General features: G+C 40.3%; 1 protein-coding gene across 6 annotated transcripts in view; it reads left to right on the forward strand.

The window, feature by feature from the left end:
* usp9 (ubiquitin specific peptidase 9) overlaps positions 1-14997 on the forward strand; it is a 36086-nt gene continuing 21089 nt past the window's right edge. For 4 of the 6 annotated variants that reach the window (XM_076746235.1, XM_076746239.1, XM_076746238.1 and 1 more), the window contains exons 1-12: positions 4794-5020; positions 7339-7484; positions 7918-7997; positions 8934-9046; positions 10433-10651; positions 11725-11840; positions 11976-12227; positions 12339-12474; positions 12574-12726; positions 14000-14104; positions 14287-14493; positions 14602-14738. In XM_076746235.1, coding sequence (XP_076602350.1) covers positions 4919-5020; positions 7339-7484; positions 7918-7997; positions 8934-9046; positions 10433-10651; positions 11725-11840; positions 11976-12227; positions 12339-12474; positions 12574-12726; positions 14000-14104; positions 14287-14493; positions 14602-14738 — 1766 coding nt within the window. In that variant the 5' untranslated portion in view covers positions 4794-4918. Of the gene's footprint in view, positions 243-4751; positions 5021-7338; positions 7485-7917; positions 7998-8933; positions 9047-10432; positions 10652-11724; positions 11841-11975; positions 12228-12338; positions 12475-12573; positions 12727-13999; positions 14105-14286; positions 14494-14601; positions 14739-14997 lie in introns of those variants that run through there. The other 2 variants (XM_076746240.1, XM_076746242.1) reach the window with 1 other exon arrangement.

Raw genomic sequence — 14997 nt, forward strand, 5'->3', positions numbered from 1 at the left:
CGAAGTGACAAGCCCCAGAAATCGGACGAGATAGAGTTAGGGGGCTGTTACCGCGCCGGTGACGCAGGAAAAACACCCAGAAGCAGAGGAAAAAAACGTAGGAATTAGATCTTTCTAGTAACAGGTTTGTGTCCAGCGAAACGGTCACCGATATAGGCCACGTTTATGTAATATACGACGACACCATCGTTCAAGGCTGGACGTAGCCCGTGAATAGAGGGGGAAGTCATATCAAATTCCTGGTGAGTTGTTAGCTAACTAGCGCGATACCCTGGCTGGTGATTGTTAGCTGGCTACTGCTAGTATTAGCGTCAGCTGGTGGTGGATGCAAGGTAACATTACTGCATTTGGTTTACGTGTGTTATTCATAAGTAGTCGGATTTTTCTCTGTTAGCTACTGCCTACTGCATCTTTGACAATGTCAACGCGATTAAACTGCAATTCATGGTCTTAACAGTACGTGTAGTCTGATTAGCTTATCCCGCTAGATACACTAACTCCAAGCTAGCGCTAGCTACCCGCAAATAGTACTCGACACTGTCTACAGACTGAGAAGGAACATTTCCTTTAAACGTCTCATGTTTACAAGTTACTGGAATCTGGTTATCGTCTACACACATTTTTGTATTTCTCATGGACGCTAGTTTTATAAAAGCCACCTTGCCGTTAACATTTTATATGAGTTGTGCTTCCAGTGTCTTATTTTCAGTTTCTTTTAGCAAGTTATAACTTGGCGTTAGACGATACAGGACAGAACCCTCACTCACTAAATTTCAGGAAATAGACGACTCCCCTGTCACTAACATTCTACGCTATCTAAGATAGCTAGCTAGGTTATCGTATTTTGAATGCTGAAATGGCTGCAAAGTGACGTTAAGCTTAATGGCAGTGCTCGTTTATTACATGGAAAAACAAGTTAATTGTCGAGCCATATCAGCAAGCCGCTTGTCAAAATAGAAACGTTAACGCTAGCTAAATGCACGCAAGATAGCTAGCATTAACTAGCTAGGACAGCTAACATCAACTTTTATCTAGATTGCTCCTCGTTAGCACGTTAGCACGACCGATGTTCATTGTAAATGGCGTTACAGCAACATGGTTGGTTAACAATAACGCCGGGCAAAGTGATGTTAGATCGATATTGATTTTAGTTATTAAGCAAACTCTCTGCGTGCTTCAGCTGTTCTGTAAGATAGAAAGGGTTTGTTTGGGTAATCATAACGTCAGGCCTGATCGAATATTGAGGCCTGTGTGTCTCAGTGCAATGGGCTTTGGACGACAAGGCCGTCACTGCTCCGCTGTCTGGGCGGATCGCCTTGCAGGCTAACCGAACGTTAGTTGCCGCAGCTAGCTAGCAGCAGGCGTTAACTAACTAAACCACCAGCTGTTAACGGTTGTTGACGGCGCTAGTTTGTAATGATGGTTACGTAATGTCACCGTGTACTTTATGTGCATCTGGACTGTCTAATTTTGAAGATACTCCAAGGGAACGCACGTAATGTTACATGGCTGATTTCCCCGTCTGTTGGATATATTTTTTAATAACACTATTAGCTAGTGTTAACGTTTCAAAGCCGGTTCAGTCCAAAAGGCCGCACTTGCACCTAGCTTAGCTCCTCTCTTAATAGTGTCTGTTATTAACCTGTGTCTGACTTTTTTGACACTGTTGATAGAACATAACATGTTTTTTGTGCGTCATGAAAGTAACCCACCATATCCCCCCACTCCATTAGTAAATGGTTTGAAACTGAGTGGTTTCACAGTTAGTAGCTTATTATACATGATGTGACATTTCGTTCTCAGCATGCCAGATTTTGCCAATAATAATGACTGTAATGTAGTGTGCTGTCTGTGATGACAGCTGCAACCCAAATTGCTGATGCTGAAGCAGATGTCAAAGGCCACCTGTAAAATAGGAAATAATCAAGTTTCACTACCCTTAAATTAAGAAAAAAAACTAACGGTAGATAAACCAAACATGCGTTTTAACTGTTAACTCTTTCACCCAATTCATATCTCAATAAGGTTTGAACTAAACGGATTCATAGTCACCAGAAGTCAAATCAGCCGCTTTAGGACAGCCATGTTAAGTTATTACAAGGTACATACTTGTTAGACTGTAGTTTTTACTAGTCATTCTTGTCCAAGACAACAGAACAGCACCAGTTATGGTTCCTAAGGATGTTTATATTCTCATGTTGTGGGTCATGTCTATTTCATTTTTTCTGTAATGCGCATTCAACATTCTACTTTAATTCTGTTCTAATTTCTAGCCATTTGTTGATCTGGTAAACTATTGAGACAGTGGAGATGGGATTTAAGAGAAATTGCGATCGTAATGACTCATGAGCGCCTGTCCGTTAGAGCTTGGTTTTACAGCAGACATTGTCATTTCCAACTTCATTGAAGCTTTCAGCTGATTAAACAGCATAGATGATGTCTTACCTTTTCTTTTCTTTCTTTTTTTTGTATTTTGTCTAAGCACCATCAAGTCATGTTCCCTTAACTTTATAATGCCCTTCACGTCATTAACTTTGATCATTGGAATCACTGTGAAAGAGGGTTCTGCCTTCATTGCCAGTTTCTAAAACTTGCATAATAACCCTTTCCCATGTTGAATTGGAAAATGAGTTTTAAACAGCATTCACTCTGAGTCAACATATAGCCTAAATGTTGATTTTTATGACCGGAAGCCTGAAAGGTGTGGTGTTTATTGCTTTGACCGAGGTGCAGAATGTAATTGGAAATGAATATAGTGTATCCTGTCCTTTGACATTGAATTTGGAAATGTTGTGTTAAACTTTTCTGCTGCTGATATGAAGGCATGTGTGCTAATGCATTGGTACAAAACATCATAGCAGTTCCATCGAAGTTCGATCATTATACATTTATCCTGGCCAAAAATATCTTTTTATACATTCTGATATTGTAGTTCTTCGCGAGTTTTGAATCTATTCTTTATGGAGAGGTGTCAAAACAGGTCACATACTTATTTCACTTGATAGGCAACTATTTTGATAAGTCATTTTTCATGTTTCATTGTTCGAGTTTCAGAAATACGAAGACTTGCTGTTTTTCAACATATTTTCATAATTTTAGGTTTGTACTTTTGGTTGGACATAATAAGCATTGTGAGGGTGTGGCTTTGGATTCTGGGTAATTGTGACAGCATTTCTCACCACTTTCAGAATTTTGCAAAAATAATTAGTCGATTAATGGAGAAGATAAAGTGTTAATACATCAATAATAATCTAATGATATAATAGTAGTATAACGGTCGGGGGGCAATTTTTCTGCATTGAATACGTAAGAACTTACTTCATGCAATAAGGGGTAGTTAGGTTACTTTAGTCAGTTACTAAACTCTACTAGTTACTAAAAGGCTCATGTAGGTTTTAAACAAATCTCTAGATTAGACAAATGTATTTGGAATAGAAATTGAATACAAACAGTCTTACCTAAACTGCCTGTGTTAAACATCTTTCACAGGTTACAGACCAATTTATTGGCTTAACTTTGACCTGTAGTACTTACTGCAGTTACATGTGCACACAGTTTTCTTATGCAGCAAGGGAGTATTACATACCTCCCAATAAAGTTAGATCATCTGACTGAGCTTGTTTGAAACAGTCTGACCCCTTGGGAGTCTTGCCCCATCGAACTGTAGCATGTAGCAATGTCATCATTTCCCAGATCACAGCACTTCACTTAATGAGCACTATTTTATTATAATCGATAAAAATAATGGCCAAAACAGCAATAATTAAATAAATAAAAGAGGTTGCAATTAACAGAGCCAGTGAAGACTAAGGTAATCAGAAAAAGTATGACAGTGTTCAGAGACTGTTCTGAGGTGTCTTATTATTGTGGCAATTATCACTCTTCTCACAAATTAGTACAGTTTATCAGGCACAGATCAGAATTTGATGATATGCATTACTGATGACTAAGTCTCTATTATTTCAATACAACAGTCAAAAAACAAAGTAAATGTAAAACTTGTGTTTTCACTTCACAGTCCATCATAGATGGATTCAGGCAGGCAGTATCCTCTCACTACCTGTTCAACTTGTTCATACCGACTGTTTGCGGGCTCCCGTTAGCATGATGTGACAGAATTTCAGGATTATTATTACTTTTGGGGTGTATCAGAGTTTGCTATGTCCCAAGGGTTGGCCAAAGTTCAAGACATGCAGTCTTGCAGTTGCTGTGTCAATGAATGTAGTGACATGAGATGCAGTAAGTTTGAGATAGCATGGTTGTTGTTCGGCTTGGTGGGTTGGTGTAGAGACTGACCACTGCGGTGTTTCTGGTTTGGCAAATTTGAAAGATATAAAAAATATCTTTCAGTAATACCAGTTGACCTATAAAGCTTCTCTGTGATAATTTACAAGAGCATGAAGGTGTGAGAGACATATCAAGAATTGTGGATGTAAGATGATGCGGTTGTAATGACTCAGGAACAGATCTTTGCTGTGGCACTGGATACTCTGAATCTGATTTAAAGCAGTGACACATATCAGCCCTCCAAAGACTGACTTGAGCATCCTAGTTAATAACACATCAAATTTCTTATTGATCACAGAACTTTTGTGATGTAGCTTGCCAGAAAAAGTGTTTCCCAACAAGATGATTTAGATGGTAATTTCTGTAGAAGTTTATGACCACCTAACCTCTTTTGCTTGTGTAGTACAAGTAACTTAACCAGCCTGCTGATAATTCTGACCTTTACTCCTTCTCCCCTGCTCCAGGTTATGCAATGGTCTCAGCGGCACATCCAGATCTCCAGGTGCTTGTGTCCCTCTCTGGTGTGTTCGGGCTCTCTTCCCTCTGCTCTACAGCTGAGGTGGCTGTGATTTCCCTCCTGGCCAGCGCTCCCTAAGAGGCCAAGATTGCCAAGATCTGCCCTGTGGCGAGCATGACGGCCACCACGCGTGGCTCTCCGGTGGGGGGCAATGACAGTCAGGGCCAGGGCCAGGCACCTGATGCTCAGAGCCAACCCCCACTGCCACAGAACCAGGTCAGCATCATTTTTAACACTGGACCTTTACTTTCTGTCTGTCAATACACCCACTGTATTTAGTCCTTTGAGTATTTCTGATATTGGCTGGCTTCTGCTTTCTTGTATGTGTAATCTTGTATTTCTTTTAAATGATGATATGCATTACACATCCTTTCTGACGGTAGACACATGTAATTAAATTAACCTCTAAAGGGAGAGTGAACGGAGTGTGTTTTGATAGCTCTCTTTTTGTCAGTCCAGACACTGCAGCACAGTTTTTTTGAACAGATATTGCTCGTACCTAACCACACACAGATGCCAAAGGGGACAAAAAGGGAGGGGAAGAGGGAGCGGAAAAGAGGGAGAAAGAGAGTGAAGGCAAGGCATCAATGAACAGAGCCTCCTGAGTGATGGATAAAGGATGAGTGTGTATGTGCACGCGCGCACACACACACGTGTGTGCGGGCCTGTGTTGGTTAGAGATGAGCCGTGGTGAGACGTGAGAGGCAAGCTGCCTATGTAGGTCAGCCAAGCAGAAGGAGCCTTCACCACACACCCCCACATTTCATTTTTCTCAGTTGTGCATCTCTCTCGATTATGTGTATCCCTCTTTTACTCTCTCATCCACAGCTGCTCACACCACCACTGATGTTCATACTCACTCATTAGATGAGGAAAGAAATGAAGAAGGGAATGGTCACATCGGTGCTTAAATGCACATTTATAGATGTACATCATTGCCTTTGTTTCACAGACACTCTTCCATATAAAATTTCTTTTTGATAGTGCCGTACAGAGATACACCCACGTACTAACACATTTATAATTCTAACACAACCTTGTCAGGCCTCACTTTTTGTTTCCTCCAGGTAGATAAGGATCAAAAGAGCATTTCTTTGTATGCCAGATACTATGAGTATAATGACTTGAATGGCTCTGTGGAAAGGCCTTTCAGGAGAGACACCTGCTTCTTTATACCTACATGCATATTCACTTGGTGACTAGAACAATACAAACCCTACCCTATACAGGAAGTGGGCCTTGGCTTTCCATTGGTATATGTCACTATAGAAACAGATGTGTACTGCATAGCAGCGAGTGAGGTTCGAGGCTTGCTTTGCAGGTCAACAAGGGAGTTCCATGTGGATCTTGCACTTTATTTATTTGTTTGATTGATTAGTATCACCTACATAAAGCCAGTCCTATTTCTGATCTTTTGTTTGTATGCTCTGGGTACACCAATGATCAAAAATGCCCCAATGGGCTCCATCAAAACACTGCAGTTGCACAAGCTTGTTTGAGTGACCAGATGAGCACACAAATGAATTAAAATGCAGTTTCAGTTCATGATATGACAATAATGTCTGAAAATAGTGGTTGCTTTGCTACTCAGCATTTCTCCTCACGTGTTAAAATGATATTGTAGGTTGAAAACTGCATTTGAACTTGATGTCTGGTCATGCTGGAGATGAAACAAAGCTCTCAAAATCCCTTTTTTGTTCTTCTTCTAAGTTATAGCTAAGTCACATTTTATCATGCATTTTTTAATAGACACAAAATCAAAACAGATCAAATCAAACAGTGCGAGGCTTCTGCATGGTTGAGAGGTTTCATGCAATCCTGACAACAAAAAAGTTGGGCTGGGTAAAACATAAATAAAATAAAATGCAATGATTTGCAAATCCTTTTTACTATATTGTCAATTGACAATGGTACAAAAACAATACATTTAATGTTATACTTCACCAGCTTCAGTATTTTTTGTAAATATAGTCTTAGTCTGAATTTGATGCAGCAACATGTTTCAAACAAGTTGGGACAGCAACAAAAGACTGGGAAAGCTATATAGTTAATGCAACTATCATCTTCAAAAGGACATTTTCCCTTGGCTTTCCCATGAATGTCGAAGAATGGTCGAAATGTTCCAAGTGAATATCAAATACTGGTTTTGCTTGAAATGCTCATTCCCAGTAAATAGGTTCATTTTCAACACATCACCATAGACTTGGGTTTATTTATAAATCATTACTGAAGATTAATGCTATAAAAAGCAACCAGAAGTCATATGTGTCAGTCACATTGCATTGTCCAGGTATTTCAAATAAATGATACTGTGCAGTTGTTCATATTTTTCTGTCCCAGTACTACATAAAGGATGTACAGAGGTTTTATTTTTATATCTGTGTTGGATTCTGAAGGATTGAATCTAGTCAGCTGCAATCCTACTTGGATTTTTGTCTTTGGTCTGACATTGTATTACTGTAAAATTTTGGTTGAATGTTACATCTACATAGATCAACAGGCATTCTATGATTCTGATTGTCTGGTTTTTCTAGACATCATCTCCGAACTCATCTAATGAGAACTCTCCAGTGAGCCCACCAGATGAGCAGGGCCAGGGGGATGGACCCCCTCAGCTGGAAGAGGAGGAGCCCGCCTTTCCTCACACTGACCTAGCCAAGCTGGATGACATGATCAACAGGTATCAGTTCACTTGCCGACACCGAGGCTGCATCGTCATTCAACCCTAATTCAGCACACAAGACACAAACCCTTCGTCAGAAATATTGCTGTGCTGTGCTGTTTGTCAAAAAGCACAGGGTACCTTTGCTTGGATTTGCTTGTAAAGTTAAGAGTCAAAAGCCAAATAGCTCACAGTGAGTGAAGTCTGTACATTCAATACGTACAATACGATGATTAGCAGTTTTATGACGTTCAGACAGTTTGTGACAGACGCAAATTTTTTGAGTCAAGTAAAAACATTTTTCACAACAGTCACATACACGGACAAGGTTTTTAACAGCAGGGTAAACTGAGCTCTTTGGGGGGGGGGGGGGGGGGTAGACACAACATTGTGCCTTTTACATTTGTATGGTGGTTTGTCTGTTGACTTTCATTTCCTGTCTAACTTTCAGGCCTCGTTGGGTCGTTCCAGTTTTGCCAAAAGGGGAGTTGGAAGTCCTCTTGGAAGCTGCTATAGACCTGAGTAAAAAAGGTAGGAAAATACATTATGTTCTTTTGTGTCTATACAGATGCTCTGTAGCATTCACATCCTACAGTCGTTGCTTTAAAGGCAGCTTGAAGCCTGATCATGTAGTGCAGATTGTTCATCATCACATTTTCAAGCGTGTGGAGTATTTTTCTGATTATTTAATGAACATGATTATAGTTTGGACCATAGTCTAAAAAATAGAAAATAGTGAGTAATGGAGTGTGGTCGTCTATTACTCACCACAACCAACAGTCCAAAAGATTTTCAGTTTACAGTGACATAAAACAGAAAACAACAAGTGTTTACCTTTGAGAAGCTGGAAACAGCAAATGCTTGCGTGTAAAAAAACAAACAAAACAAAACAGAAATTTCTGTCAGTTGAATAATAATGTAATGATTGAACATTTCACCACCAAAATCAAGGCTCTTTCCATATGATTCATCACTTTGTTCTCAGGTTGTAAAAATTGACCAAAGACACATGGGTTTACACCATTTGAACATATGTTTTCCTGCAGTATGCCCATAAGAGATCAAGCCAATACAACGAAACACATAATACTTGTTCAAGTATGTTTATTTCAACAAAACATGTCTTTTAACAGATGTACATACCTACATAATAAACAAATACATCACATTTCCAATGAATGAAAGTAACGCTGTGCAGAGTTTCCAGTTGGTTCAGGTCCACGTGTCTGAGAAGATTTTCTCAAACAGGACAAACAGGAGAATATCATCTTATTAAACTGAACAGGGCTCAGAAGACAGCCCCAGTTTTAAACCCACAGCAGAATTTCTCCTGCCGAGACCATTTGTAACTTGAAACCTTTATGAATGAATCTTAATATAAAGACAGTTAAAGATACCGGATATATAATTCTCTGCATATTATATATGAATGGCGTGGTATTATGTGATGGATGTCTTTCCTTGCAGGACTGGATGTGAAGTGTGAGGCATGTCAGAGGTTTTTCAGAGATGGTCTGACCATCTCCTTCACAAAGATCCTGACAGACGAGGCTGTCAGTGGCTGGAAGTTTGAGATCCATGTGAGTTTTCATTGCTGCATTGTATTTTGGTACTGAAAAAGTTAGCCTCTGTAAAGGTCCAAAATGTAGGATTTAGTGGCATCTAGCATTGAGTTCGCAGGTTCCAAATAACTGAATTTCCATTTCTGCCAGTAGATCCCCCAAAATCCTACACGCTGGACATTTAAACCATGGAATCAGTGTGATCATTAATAATCAACCCATAATACATTTACAACTTAAGTTTTTGTGAAAGGGAATATGGCTGGTGTATGTGAGGCATATACAAGCTCAGTTTTAGAGGTAAAGACTTCCCCGATAACGGATGCACGTCTTTGAAATCTGACCCCACTTTCAGCTCCCACAGAACTGCTCTGTAGTGGTTTAAATGGAAGGGATCAAATGTGTTTTGAAAGGTTGATAAAAATCTATATTATTGTCAGGTGGCATGACTCAGCATAGTCATCTTAGCTTTATTTATTCTTTTCCATCTTTGCCCTTCTCTCATTGGACGCTTGTATTGTTCAGATTGAGTCTTGCATGTAAATTGAGTTTTTGGTTTGGTTTACAAAGAGCTGAGGGAAAGAGGCAATGCCAGCAGTGATCAATGATCTTTTTGTTGGAAGTAGCTGAGGCCGACTGTTGTGTTGTATTAGGGAGATTGATCTCTCGAACCTTTTCATGGTAAACCAGTGAGACAGACAAGGACGTAAAGAGCAAAGTGTCTTTATTTCTCCTGTTGTCCTTAAAATAATCGTTGACTTTCATGTCCTGATGCTGCTTTTGCTATTCTCATCTGGAGACCACCAGATTCTTGTAAACTACATGACTGACGTCTCTGAAAGATCTTTGGAATGCTATGATGAGTCAGTCCCATATTGATTGCTCTTATCTAGTTCTTTCAGGTCTGTGAACCGGTCAGGAGTCACGCACAAAGGGCAGTCAATATGTCATTTTATTAAACTTACAATTAGCAGGCAAACACTTAATTTGTATTTGTGTGGAAATAGTTTTCACATCAAATATGTTGATGTCAGATGCTGGTGAAGCCACCAAAATATAAGTCTGAGGACTAAAACATGAGACCTGACAAGTAGGCTTGTTTTAGTCTGTAGCCGCGGCTCAAGGCCTGCTTAACTGCAGGGTAACAGAGCAGAATCCAGGAACAATATAGCATTTCTCGTATTTCCAGGTATTGTGTATTTAATGTAAATGTATCAGGCGTAGGCTATGTGTGGAGTTTCAGGTAGAAATTAATCATTAATGTTATGAAACCAGAAGTGGATGCCAACATTCCAGAGCAAGGATTTTCCAGTTGCCCTTTAAATTCTCTTTCTCACCCACTTTTGTTTTAATAATCTGTGTCTTGTATTCAAAGGCTTAATATGTTTTTTTTTTGTTTCACAGAGGTGCATCATCAATAACACACACCGGTTGGTGGAGCTGTGTGTGGCCAAGCTCTCTCAGGACTGGTTCCCTCTACTGGAGCTGCTGGCCATGGCCACCAACCCTCACTGCAAGTTCCACATCTACAATGGCACACGGCCCTCTGAGACTGTCCCTGCTGGAGCACAGCTGGCCGACGATGAGCTCTTCGCCCGACCACCAGACCCACGCTCTCCTAAGGTGAATCACCACTGCAACAGTTGACCAAACGTGTATGCTTGATATGTTCACCAAGTTTTGAAGTCAGTCATAGACACTTTCATCCTTTCAGGTGGCCAGGTTTGAACTGTCCTGAAAACAGACTGTTTTGCATAGTGCCCTACTTTCTGCGATCAGACAAATGTTCGTATTACACTTATGATAGTTAAGATTGTTTATGAAGTTACTCATTTATTTCTCTTATATAATAAGTGGTTAGGCTATAGAAAATTAAAAATCATCTTGTCAGGGACAGTCACTCGGAAACAGGCTGTTTCTTCCTCCAGAGGACAGTTGGCCTGTCTTTCTTCCGCCCAGACAGAATCCATGGAGTGGCATTTTCGTCTCACCCTAAGGGCCTTTTATGAAACAAAGAGAATCCCTCTCTGGAGTCGCCTGATAATGAAGAATATGGCACTCAGAGTCCATAAGACACTTAGTGCTTGTCTCAGAAAGCAGATTGTATAAAAGAGAAGGTGGATACACCAGAGACTGGGAATTTTACAGTGAAAGAGTGATGAATACAGCGTGGGCATGGGGTCAGTGTGAACAGCACTGCAGCACTGCTCGCCTGTCTGCCTCTGCTGGCAGGGGCCCAGGTCTACTTAGGGTTCCACAGTCCAACTATGAAGTCAGATTTGCTCCTGTTTTGTTTTTTAGAATTGAAATCTAATCAGTAATTCCTAAATATTGAACTACATCACAAACTTTTTATTATATTCAAGTTAATTGTTGGCCTAAAAGAAGCAGCTAAATATCTGCTCAGGTAGACCAGCTGTCTGATGCCTCTCCTAGCCCCCCTCTAATACTGTGTCTCATATGAGGAGAAAAATATGCAAGAAAATATTGTTTTTCAAGTTTGTAATTGTGGGCTTAGTCGGAGGATAAAAACCAAGAAATATTTACATTTATCTGAGGAAATGAACGTCCGTTATAATCCCACCATAAAATCTCTTTTAAATGGACATGGAGGACAATTTGTGAAACCATTTCCTAGTCAACGGATTAAGGCAATTTCTTCAATGTATTTTTCTCTTGTTCTTTTTTTATCACAGGGCTGGTTGGTGGACTTAATAAACAAATTTGGCACGTTAAACGGGTTTCAAATGTTGCACGATCGCTTCATGAGCGGCCAAGCACTGAACGTCCAGATCATCGCTGCACTTATCAAGTGAGCTACTATTCAATGGAAATGCACAATTTTCTCCAACATGTCAATGGGCTTTCTTAACATTTTATGGGCTTAGTGTAATGTTGATGTTCTTACAGGTTGTGTGAGCTGACTTTGTCTTCTCTTGTGTTCCAGGCCTTTTGGCCAGTGTTATGAGTTCCTCACATTGCACACGGTAAAGAAGTACTTCCTTCCAGTCATCGAGATGGTTCCTCAGTTTCTAGAGAATCTCACAGATGAGGAGCTGAAGAAAGAGGCCAAGAATGAAGCCAAAAACGACGCACTGTCCATGATAATCAAATCTCTGAAGAATCTGGCTTCTCGCGTACCAGGGCAGGAGGAGACCGTGAAGAATTTAGAGATTTTTAGGTTAAAAATGATTCTTAGGTGAGTATCATCTCATCAGAGTAAGGACAATTTCAGTGCAATTGTCATCATACTGGACACATTTAAATTGATTTCATATTAATGAAATCATCTCTTAATTTTTGTCACCAGGTTATTGCAAATTTCTTCTTTTAATGGCAAAATGAATGCACTAAATGAAGTGAACAAGGTGATCTCCAGTGTGTCCTACTACACTCATCGACATAACCCTGAAGAGGAGGAATGGCTGACTGCAGAGCGCATGGCGGTAAGATCAGCTCAGCCCTTAACTTTTGTACTTTGCTTCAAAGATTTCTCTGTATCTAAAATCCTCTTCGGCTTTCTGTGTCTCCTTATTCTACCTCAGGAGTGGATCCAGCAGAACCACATCCTGTCCATTGTGCTGAGGGACAGTTTGCACCAGCCGCAGTATGTAGAGAAACTGGAGAAGATCCTTCGCTTTGTTATCAAAGAGAAAGCGCTTACAATGCAGGATCTGGACAACATCTGGGCTGCACAGGTACACTGCACCTCACAATATATTTAGTACAAATGGCCAGTGCAAGTTAAAAGTTACTCTAAGATCATCTGATATGACGCAAAGCAAGCTAAGCCAGCAGAGGTTGGGTGATGTTCTGGAGTTTTGTATTTACCTCACGCTACATCCCAGAGATGATGTCAGTTGTTGCTGTTCATTTTATGGTCTGATTATGTGGATATATGATATTGAGTGTTGGTGTATTTTATTTGGATCAAAACAGGCAAAATTGGATTAGGTCTCAACAGATGCCATCTCCTTCAGAATGAACAATACAGCACTGCTGCTTGAGTGATTGTGAGATGACATAACGCAACGTGGCTGAAGTGTGTGGTTCTGCGGTTTTGTCATACACTGGACAAACTTGGAGTTTTTTAGAAAGTTAAATGGAAATATCTTGGGGCTATTGTAGTTAATATTGTACATTTTGGACTGGTGTGAGTGCAGCAGTTGAACATTCAGGTATTTTTCCAGTCAAGTTTTTCATCATTACCACATTTTCAAGAAACATTGCAAACAATTACATCAGTCAAGTTTTCTTGCCCAGTTATGTTTTTAGACTGGAAATGATCCTCATCATCTGCTTTTCACCAGAAACTGAGCTGATGCTGCTAGTGTTACTGACCATGGCAGTACAGGCTGTGCCTGGATGGTGTGATCACAACACACACTACTGTAGATTTGGCTCTAGTCCTATGTACAGTGAAAATGGAGTAGGGACTTCTGGTACATCTTAACCTACTTCCAAGCTGCATGGAGAAGGGAAATGGTTTGAAGAGGTCAAAATTCCACATGTAGTATAAAGAAAGACTTAACTGTGACACTAACACTTTTCAGATTGGTCATAGGGGTCAGATGAGGACTCATCAGATGGCCCTGATAAAAAGCCAAAGCCTTCGTCTCACAAAGTGTTCTTTATACTGCAGGGGCTGCTGGAGTTTTGACCTCGCTACACCAAGAGTAGAGCAATATTACATTAATATTAAACTGTATTTTTTTGCATTTGTTTTCAGAACAACATCTCAAATAGACTAGATGGTACGAATCATGGCTCGCTTCCCTTTAACTGAAACACAACTGCAGTTGTGCATTGCAAACAAAAAGCTGGCTGCTGCAAAAAGTACATGGCCTTACTGTTGATCTCCAGTTGTGCGCATTACAACTGCAGCACATCCCTGACACTGCTCAGACATGGCAGACATTCAAGGTATTTTGTTAACCAAACAATCGGGTTGTTGTATCTGTGTATCTGCAGGCTGGTAAGCATGAGGCCATTGTGAAGAATGTCCATGACCTCCTGGCCAAGCTGGCGTGGGACTTCTCACCTGAGCAGCTTGATCATCTTTTTGACTGCTTCAAGGTGAGTAAGAGTTTTATTAAGCAGTCACTCGATCACAGATTCTAAAGGGTTTTTGTACACAATACACTGTACCATTTCATTGGGTCCTGGCTTAATCACACTGCAGCTGAATTGTTGCATCACAACAACACAGTATTGTTTGCACTCTTTAACATGTGGACTTGATTGTTGTTTTTGTGCAGGCAAGCTGGACCAATGCCAGCAAAAAGCAGCGTGAAAAACTGCTGGAGCTTATCCGCCGCTTGGCTGAGGATGATAAGGATGGGGTGATGGCCCACAAGGTCCTGAACCTGCTGTGGAACCTGGCACACAGTGATGATGTGCCTGTAGACATCATGGACCAGGCTCTTAGTGCTCACATCAAGATATTGGATTACAGTTGCTCCCAGGTACATGTCGGGCTGTTATTGATGAATATGTTTCTGGTGAATGCCATGCAAAATAACACAGGCCTCATTTGATTCAAAAAACTGAGGATGTTTAATTTTCACTCACAGGACAGAGACACACAGAAGATTCAATGGATAGATCGCTTCATAGAAGAGTTACGAACCAATGACAAATGGGTGATCCCTGCCCTGAAGCAAATCAGAGAAATCTGTAGCCTCTTTGGAGAAGCCCCTCAAAACCTTAGGTAAGGTCATGGTAAAAATGAGCTTTATATTACAACAACATAAACAGGACAATTCTAATGTTGGCAAGTGTGAATATGAAGGAGTATTTAGTAATGTTTTACAGTATTTTTTCTGATATTTCCTTTGCACATAATGCATGAACACCCCCAAGAAAAGCAATAAGATGCTTAATATTCACATATTTGACCAGCTTACATTCATTCAGCATGTCAACTCATATGCTTAGTGCCCAAGAGAGTGAATGGCCCAGCAGTTAGT

This window comes from Chaetodon auriga, chromosome 13 (assembly GCF_051107435.1).
Source record: "Chaetodon auriga isolate fChaAug3 chromosome 13, fChaAug3.hap1, whole genome shotgun sequence".
NCBI lineage: Eukaryota > Metazoa > Chordata > Actinopteri > Chaetodontiformes > Chaetodontidae > Chaetodon > Chaetodon auriga.